The sequence below is a fragment of the Pituophis catenifer genome, unplaced genomic scaffold, assembly GCF_029215685.1.
Source record: "Pituophis catenifer annectens isolate HBS135680 unplaced genomic scaffold, rPitCat1.0.hap2 SCAF_2, whole genome shotgun sequence".
In the NCBI taxonomy this organism is placed as follows: domain Eukaryota; kingdom Metazoa; phylum Chordata; class Lepidosauria; order Squamata; family Colubridae; genus Pituophis; species Pituophis catenifer.
Window position 1 is genome coordinate 105,602,032 of NW_027256882.1, and position 9,906 is coordinate 105,611,937.

The 9,906-nt window shown below is 39.3% G+C and overlaps 1 protein-coding gene across 5 annotated transcripts in view; it reads right to left on the reverse strand.

Annotated features, from left to right (window-relative positions):
- SEPTIN8 (septin 8) overlaps window positions 1-9,155 on the reverse strand; it is a 74,154-nt gene extending 64,999 nt beyond the window's left edge. For 4 of the 5 annotated variants that reach the window (XM_070937323.1, XM_070937322.1, XM_070937327.1 and 1 more), the window contains exon 1: window positions 9,099-9,155. In XM_070937323.1, the coding sequence (XP_070793424.1) occupies window positions 9,099-9,128 (30 nt within the window). In that variant the 5' untranslated portion in view covers window positions 9,129-9,155. The remainder of the gene's footprint in view (window positions 1-9,098) is intronic. The other variant, XM_070937326.1, reaches the window with a different exon arrangement.
- Between the last annotated feature and the right edge of the window lie 751 nt (window positions 9,156-9,906).

Genomic DNA, 9,906 nt, shown 5'->3' on the forward strand with positions numbered 1-9,906 from the left:
CTCTTCTGCATGATCCTCATGGCTTATTCAGTTCCACGAGGAGGTCCACCCACAGCTGTTCCCACCAGCTTCTCTGACAGAAACTCAAGACTAGGCCTTCTGGGCAGCTGCTCCTCCTAGGCCAGTGATGGCTAACTTTTTGTTGTTGCATGCCAAAAGCATGTGTGTGCCCGCACCCATAATGCAATGTGCACGCGACCACCCCCGCGTGCCCTCCTGTGTATGCATGTGTGATTCCCCCATCCTCCCCCTGCCCTCCCATGCATGCACGCGCACCTCTCGTGCTCCCCACCCGTGCATGCGTGGCAGAAACCTGAAAATCAGCTGGCCGGCAGTAGGTGCATGTGCATGTGCAGTGGAGCTGAGCGGGGGCAACGGCAATGGCAACGGCTCGCGTGCCCGCAGAGAGGGCTCTGCGTGCCACCTGTGGCACGCGTGCCATAGGTTCGCCATCACAGTCTTAGGCTGTGCAATGCATTCTTAGAAGTAAAAGGACATGTTTAGTGGCTTTTTAAAAAGCCCTAAAATGATTGTTTTTGTGGCCAGCTGGTGTTTAATAATTTGAATTATTTCAATTGTTTAACCTTCTTTGAGAAGGTTTGTTACAACTACCAAGAGACAAGTAACCATTAGTATAGAAATATATCAGTAACAATAAATGATTCCAAGATCACAGGAGCATTTTGATTCATCCATACATTCCTGGGTACAATAAGAGCTAGTTATTTCTATTGTACTAAACTTTTCTTTCTGTTTTAATCCTTATCTGCCTATTTCAATTATGAGCTGCTTTTTATCATTGCTAAGAATGCTGTCCCTATATAAAGATATTTCCTAGAGTAAAACAACAAAGATACAAGCATGCTTAGGTTAGCCGAAGTAAAATAATGCAGGCAGTAAATAAAGAAAATATATGCCATGGTGAGAAAAATCTACCCTACAGCTTTCTCAACTGCTTTAGACTTTCCTTTCCTCTTTCCCTTCCTTCCTTGTATCTTTTATAAGGTAACAAATATGAAAAGCCAGTTCTAAGGCAGAAAAGAAAAAAAATCACACCCATCAACTTTCCCACACCAACCTTCACAGAAGATTTCACAGTTGCGGTCTGTTATGAAATGAGAGCACAGTAGCATATAACCAGTTCTCACACTCCAGTATCAGATGTTTGTAACATTGTTGAACCTTTTTTAAAAATTAACTCCTCTTTTTGCCAAGGGCTTGCTGTCATCTCGAAGCTTTACAGTACGATTATGCAGCTAGCTAAGCCCAACATTATGAATGTTTTCAAGTTCTGTGTAGAAAGTCCGTCTTCTCACATTATCCAACATCGGTTATCAGCTCCTTGTAATTCTTTCACTTATATTTTTGCATTCAGCCAAGAGGGTGGGCAGATGGTGGGAAGATGACGACAGATTTGGAAGCAATGGGAACTTCCCCAAGTCACTCAACATGCTTACCCTGACCCCACTGTATCTAAAATGTTTCAGACAGGTCAATAGTTAACAAGAAAGGACAAAATATTCACCAAGGGCCTCCACTTTAGGAAGTCTCTTTCATGTATGCATAACAGGGTCATTTCCAGTGAACAAGTTTTGATAGCCTTCCACACAAAACCACCCTACATAAACCACACACAGCAGATGCCCAGAAAGGATTCCCTTGCCAAGGTTCAATCACAGCACTAAGGGATTGAAAATACGGGTAATCCCGATTTACGATCACAACTGAACTCAACATTTCTGTTGCTGAGTGAGACAGTTGTTAAGTGAGTTTTGCCCCAGTTTACAACCTTTCTTCTCACAGTTGTTAAGTGAATCTGGCTTCCCCTCTCACTTTGCTTGTCAGAAGGTGGTGATCCTGGAACCCTGCAACCATCATAAATGCATGCCAGTTGCCAAACATCCAAATTTTGGTCACATGACCATGGGAATGCTGCAATGGCCATACGTATGAAACATGGTGATAAGTCAATTTTTTCGGTGCCTTTGCAACTAAACGAATGATTGTAAATCAAGGACTACCTGTGGACACCAGGCCAACAGAATCTGACCTCAATTTTTTTAAAGAATGTCAATAATCCAGTTACACCAGCAAAATGTCCATGGCTATTCTCAGTCATCCAGGTCATGGTCGTCCCAAAGATGCTTTTTCAAAAGGCAACTGGACTTGTTTTTCCCTTAAGATGTTTCACTTCTCATCCAAGAAGTTTCTTCAGTTTTGACTGAAGAAGTTTCTTGCAAAGTTTCATCCAAAACAAAGTCCAGTTGCCTTTTGAAAAAGCACCTTTGGGAGTTACACCAGCCATACATATATGCTCAAGTAAAATAATCTTTTACAAGATTTTCTAAACTTCAAAGAAAAAGAGAAAGGGTCAAGCTGAGAGTAAAAAACTACAGGAGAGGGATTTTTTAAAAAAATAACTATATTTATTTTCAGTGGTTGCAATGCATAGTTTCATGCTGTTACTGAAGAGCAGGTAATTCACACTGGATATTTACAACTGAATGTTTAAGGTATGACTCAGCCATTGTTCTTCAGGACATCATACATTGCTATTTTCTAGGTCACACAGAACTGCTAAAGGACCTGTTATTTTGAGAATTTACTGTGTGTTTCAACAGCATGCTTAATGTTTGAGAGACTCAAGAATAGCCCATGAAAACTTCCTTACAAGAATTTAATAAATAGCATAGACAACTATTTCTTAGAACCCAAGACATTTTCCCTTCATGTGTACTCTCTCCCGCTCTCACGTTCTCTCTCTTTCTTCAGTACACTGTGGTCAGCTAAGGAGTTTTCAGTACATTTAAATTGGTAAATTGAGGTTTTCAACCTCATTCAAACTGAGAAATTGAGGTTTCCAGCATCACATGTTCTGCAATGCTAAATATATGTTTGATAAGAAGTCCTATTAAACTCAAAGAGCTCTATTTTCTAATAAGTTCAATTCTGCATCGTAAACATATATTCTCCATATTAAAAAGTAAAACACTCAAGGCACAGATAACCGAATTGTCATCTTTGGGACACATTATGCAAAGACTTCACTTTCTGAGGAAGGAATATTATCACCCTCCTATCTACTATGACCTAAACTCAAAGTTATCTTGAAGTCTTCCATTAAACAATGTCGGCTGTCGGCCCCTAGGGGGAGAGCCTTCTCTGTGGGGGCACCGACGATCTGGAATGAGCTCCCCCCAGAGATACGGAGGATTCCGGATCTGCGCACCTTCCGCCGCGAGTTGAAGACGCTTTTATTTCATCAAGCTGGCCTCGCCTAAATCTTCTCCCTTTTAAATGTAAATTCTAAATTTTAATGGATTTTAAAATGGGTATTTTTAAATGGGTATTAATTCAGCCAAATTTATTTAATCCGTTTTATTCGATTTTAAATTTTGTATATTTATGTGTTTTACTTCATGGCTGTGCACCGCCCTGAGTCCTTCGGGAGTAGGGCGGTATAGAAATTCAATAATAAATAAATAAATAAATAAATAAATGCCTTAACGTGCTTATTTTGGAAAATTATTGTATCCATCTACAGTAGGTAGACAACCAAGAACAGTTTGGTTCCGAGTATAGGTGGAAAGATCATATTTGATTTATCAACAATTCTAATGAAGATGAAGGAAATCATGAATGTTAAATCCAGGACTGAAATTTTTAATACTGTGAATAAGTATGAATAAGATCTACAGAATATTATGTGTACTACTTCTTACATGTGTTCACAATTTCACTGTTTACTCAAGAATCAAAACTAATCCTCAATTGGGAAGAGTTACTTGAATTATCCATAGCAGAATTATGGATATATATATTTTAGCGAAGGCTCTCAGCCCATGGAGCTCTCTCAACTTTATTTTAATAATTGTAAATAAGTAAAAATATTTTTAAATTACTTTTTACCTTCTTGGCATGCAAGCAAAGGGAAAACTCAAGATTCCAAATCTTTCAATGAAAGGTACAGCACAATCTTATGTTTGTTTTGTTCAGCTGAACGTCCCATAAAGGTCAACATGACTTCCAAACATATGTAGGAAGGCAATCATAGTTCTTTTTAGAATATGTATACAGCAGGAAAAAACAAGGAAGGAAGGAAGGAAGGAAGGAAGGAAGGAAGGAAGGAAGGAAGGAAGGAAGGAAGGAAGGAAGGAAGGAAGATGGATGGATGGATAGATAGATAGATAGATAGATAGATGGATGAGAAAGAAAATGTTTTCTCCCTCCAGTAAGAAGAGGACATTAAAAATCATGCTTTACCTCAAACCAGCTAGGGAGCTTCATGAATGTACAGAGATTATTAGTTGGCCACCTCAATAATTAGTATTGATGTTATCTGGAGGCCAGCAAGATACTGTTGCATCCAAAATATCCTACTGTGCTTCAAAAATCTTTCGTAACAAGGTCAGATAGAAAGACTATAACAATATGCTATTTTTTATGGCTACATTACACATACAGTTTATATCAGTAAAAGAGACGACTTCAGAAGAATCACATTTTCATAATTTACCATCACTAACCTATTATCAAGAAAGACCATTATTTTCAAACAGGGTACTTCGTTTTTTGAGAAGGTCCTTGAAGGAGAAGGGAGCTGTTTGTTGGAATCCCAAATCTCCACAGGCACCAAGTTTTAGAGCCCCCAGGTTTTGCACAGAGATTTAGGTCAAAATATGTCACAATTAAATATCCAGATGCCATCAACCCATTTGCTACTCTGTCCTTTCAACAGAAGCTGTAAAAAAAAAGCCCCAAGTTAGTTCTGTGTTCTCCCCAAAAGTTCCCCAAGATGTACATTCTTATTCAGAAAACTTTGGAAGTTCAAAAAGAAAACATATTTGTGAGGATAAGAGAGAGAAAAGAAATATACTATTTGGAAGGGAAAATATTAATTCATGACACTGGTTTGAGGTAAAGCATTATTTATCTTAGAATCTTTTCCTTAAGTTGTTCATTATTCAAATTCCATCAGAATTCCATCAGAATAAAGGGTAAATTTTTGAACACCACCAATCATCTATACAGTTCAGTATATGGGAATAATTATATAGTACATATCACCTGCATGCTTCAGCTGTTCTAAACATTCTTTTAGACTTTTTTTTAAAAAAAATCAAGCTCAACTGAAGTAATTCTTAATTTATCTCTTTGTTACATTTTCAATTTCAAGTGCTTCTAACATATGTATGGAAATAATTTTCCTCTGAGCTAGAAATATCACAAACATGTGAGCAAGATTTCAAGGCATCAAAGCAAAACTGTAAAAAAAATATTATTTTTACCTTTCTTATTTAAAAACTAATGTCTTTTTTAATACCTGTGACATATCATTTTAGAAAAATCTTGCAAGGGAATCTGACCAAATGGCTTGTAAATCCTCCTCCTTGCCTTTTTATCAAAAAAGAGAACCATTAAATATGGATACAGAACAACTATTTCCAGGTATCTGTCAAAAACAGATTCATCTTTTGCCTTAGCAAAATAATTAGCTACCGTATATTGCAGGCTTACAAAATCCAACATTCTTTTTTAGTATATTGATAAATTCTATAAATGAGAGATATTACCAACAACAAACACATGATTTTCTTTTTTGAACTTCAGAAAAAAATGCAAAACCTATTTTAAAATAGTTTTAAACACCTTAATTTTAGACTTTCATTTTTATGGCTAAAAGGACAAGGTAGAAAAAGGATGTGTTACTGGGCACAGGGATGCCCTGCATATATGTATAACCCTAGTGACCATATGATTCTAAATTATTGATGTCTTGAAGAGCAAAGGTTTATTTTTACCAACAATTTCATTCTCCATATGGAACAGCCTATCTTGAATGCCTCCTCATCTATCTGAGAATTCAGTAGAGCTTTTTTTTCCCCCAGACTCATCCAAACAATTGAATTGATTTTCCAAATCCTTTAGAATCACATCAGATAGGAGCCAAATAACAGGCTTTAAAGGTAAGAGACAACATTTCAATTGACACACTATTTGTTTCTTTAACATATTTTGTATATGATTACCTTCCCACAATCAATCTCACTTTAAACCATCTTGCTGTTTCTCAGTTTGGCTGGTTCATTGTTTGCATACATTAGATACTTGCAAGCATACGCTGCAATTCACTAAAAGTCATAATTTGTTTTGGTATCCTTCTTAGTTGCCTTGGGCCACCCCACCCTTCAAATCCATATAAATATCAAACGCCCTAGAGAAAATCTTAAAGTTATTTTCTCCCAAGGAACTCACACAGTACACAATACTATTTCAGTTTCCATTAATAGATCTTATCAATCCAAGGCAGGCAATTCAGCAACAACTAGTGGAGAACTGCCATGGAAAACAATGTCTGAACAAGCAAACATGATTAAAACAGAAAGACGTAACTCTTTAACAAAGGCTTAAAAGTATGTTTATGGTTAAAGGTATGTCATGGGTGACTTTGGACCAGTCACTCTCTCTCAGCCCAACTTACCTTGAGGATTGTTGTTGTGGAGAAAGGCAGAGGAAGAGTATTAGATATGTTTGCCACCTTCAGTTATTTATAAAAATTAAAAGAGGTAGGATACAAACAAACAAACAAATAAGAACCCATACAATCCTTATCGCAAGTTGTCCAAGAAGCCACTGCTTTAACATTCAAATCAACCAGTATTAAGGTCAAAATTGATTCCCACAGTAGTTTCCCTTCATCTCAAGATGAGTTTTCCAGATTTTGTTAAACAAAATTCATTTAAAGAACTGGCATTTTGAGCAACTGCCAAAGGCAGAAGCCAACTTGCCAAATCCAAGCTGCTATTTGTGTGGCTGCCATAAACCAAAATGCATGTTTTTAATGACACAGAGTTCCAATTAGCTATTGCCAAGGGATGTCAAAGAAAGATGTCTCCAGATGGGAGGAGAAAATGCTTGGGTGCAACAGCACAAGTTAAAAGGCACTGCAGGAAATCTTGTAATTACTCAACTAAGCAGTCAGAAACTATACAAACTTACAGGCAATGCCAAATTCCTTTAACCAAAGTTTTCCACTGAGAGTATAAGCATTCACTCCTTATACAATGTATTCAATATATGCAGGCAGCTGTACAATATGTATATAATATTCCAATTATTCTCAACAAGAGTGTCCTTTCACACTCAAACATGTCAGTATACAGAACACACTCCTCGTTTTCCATCTGAGATCCCAAACACAGCCAGCCACAGTCTAGTTATGTGTTTTATGAATGTGCAAATCCAACCTTTAATTGAATTTACCACTCAGAGATATGCACAGGGTTGGCTTTGAAAGCCATTCCTTACTTCTGTCTTGTTGGAATGCCAACATTTACACAATTAAGGATTTGCAATGGCCAAAGACATCTGGCCACACAAACAAAACATTAGCTGTATTCTAGATAACATAATGGCACAGATAGAAGTCTGACAATCAGCTTGTAAAATGTTACTTGGAAAGTGGGGGAAATAGCTGTTTGTTTTACAAAGGACAAGCAGAATACTGAAAGATTAGAGCAAAATAAATACTCCATTCCTATCCTACATAAAAAAAGGTTAGAAAGACAGCCTGAACTGGTTATTTGGAATCCACCACAAATGTCAAGCTTCATTCAGAGTGAGCTCTATCTTACCCAATGCATTGCAGATTTCTGAGAAATCATTTGCAGAAAGAAAATGCTTAAAACGTTAAGAAAAATGCTTGTAGCTCAAACTCTCTGATCTGGTCTCCATACTCTCATCCTGAAATTCTTGCACCAGATGTAAGGGCAATATTCATTAATAAAAAGTATTTTCATAGAAGCAATGGGCTTTACAATTGAAGTAATTGTTCAGGGGAATACATGTAGCATTATCAATTTATTTATAAAATCTAGTCCCTTGGAATAAAACCCATCAAATAGAAAATATGGGTCCAATAGCTATCTGAATACATATAAAGCCCAAAGACAACATAATAGAGTTCCCAAATCAAATCTGGAAAAAAAAATTGAATAACCACTAATTAGGCAGCAAAAAGTTAAGTGTCCTTCAGTGTCATCTAGTGATTATTTAGATTTATGTATTTTTTGCAAACCAGACCAGATAGCCTTAATCTGTAAGCAGGAAAGCTCAACAACTGTAGATATTGTTCATGCTACTAAGTAGGTGGCATTAAATGCATAATCTCTCTCCCCAAGGAGAAATCTCATTCATTTCATTACCTGTGAAAGGGGCTCAACAATTAAACCCAGCTGCCTTTTTTTTTTTACCAATTGCACAAATTAGTTTCTGCTTTCAGTGGGGTTCACTGGGGTTGATTGGGGTGAAAGAAATTCCTCTGAAGGTAATGTGACTTTATTGGATGTAAACATCTCAAGGACTGGGTAGTACATATGCTCACAATTACAGCTATTAGTATCATTGCTGGAGCCCAACCAGTGATCTCCTACCACAGCAGAGCTGTAAAAAAAAATAATACTGCAAGACAGAATCCATTGGAAAGCTCAGGTTCCCAACAACTGGGGAGAAGAGATGATGGGTGTCATCCTAACAGCTCAATACCTCTCTGGCCACAGGGACCATATCTACAACTAGAACGTTTGGCTATGCATATGGAGAAGATCCTAAATGCACACCTTGTTTACACACACACTTAAGTAAATTAGCAGACCTTCCGCTCGGATCCTAGATATTTCCCCGTATGAGCCACCTTCCTGCCTCAAATCCAAAACCGCATTTTAAGCTGGGGGGGGGGGGGTAGTAGCAACTACTCCCGATTCAGGAGTGCGCTTAGGTACAAGCGCTTTCGCAAGAGAAGGCGACTCCCTTTCAAGCCGAGCTCTAAAGCTAGCTTGGCCCCGCAAGGCTCTCTCAAGAGAGAGAGATCAAGCAAAAAGATCCCAGAGCCCGGGCACAGGAATCTAAGCCTCCTCCCTCCACTTTACCCAGCCGATTCCCCCGATCCACCAAGGAAGCGGACGGGCTGCTCCAAACCCATCCAGTTCTTTCCAACGCCGGGCGAATGCGAGCGCGCACACCGCCTCTGCCCTTGTCCTAATGCCAGCGGGAGGGAGGGGGGGGTGCTAAGGGACGGGCAGCAGAGTCTTGTTACTCACAGAAAACCGATCCAAGTCCGTGGCAGCCATAGCCGGGCACCTCCGGAGGTCAGTGGCCAGGAGTTCCTTCTCAGGCGCTAAAAAAAAGTCGTCTCACCCCAAACCTGCTCTCCTCTTTCGATTGATGCAACTGAATGAATCCAATATGGCCACTTCCTGGAAACTCCCCCTCGTCGGCTGGGGAGAACGCAGACGCGGCCCGCCCCTTGGCGCCCGGGGCTCCCAGCCGTAGGGAAAGTCAAGGAGGGCGCTTTTTGGAGGGAGACCCCCGTGAGCCCCTCCGGCTGGAGAAGCCTCCGCGGAGAGGCGAGAAAAGCACCGCGTTAACTGCGGCTATCCGGCATTCCATCGAAGGAATGCTGGGAACGATCGCCTTTTCCCTGTCTCGATCCCAGGCGCATTTGGCCAGTCTGTTTGGCGGGTCTGTGTCTGTGCGGATGTGTGTGTATAAGAGAGCTATAAAAAACAAAACCAGTGTATAAAGATAATGCCCCAGCACCATTCATTTTAATATAGCATCATCGCTTTGCAACAGCTTCGGAAAGAAGTCTGATGTTCCTTAACTCAAGAGTGCAGGGGTCCAGAGAGATAATAATTCATCTTAAAAAGTTGCTTAATTTAAAAGTAAACTTTATTGGGATATAACCAGTGGTGGGATTCGCACCAGTTCGCACCACTTCGGGAGAACCGGTTGTTAACTTTCTGAGCCGTTTGGTGAACTGGTTGTTGGAAGAAATCATTAGGGCAGAGAACCGGTTGTTAAATTACTTGAATACCACCACTGGATATAACAGAAATGGGCAACAGC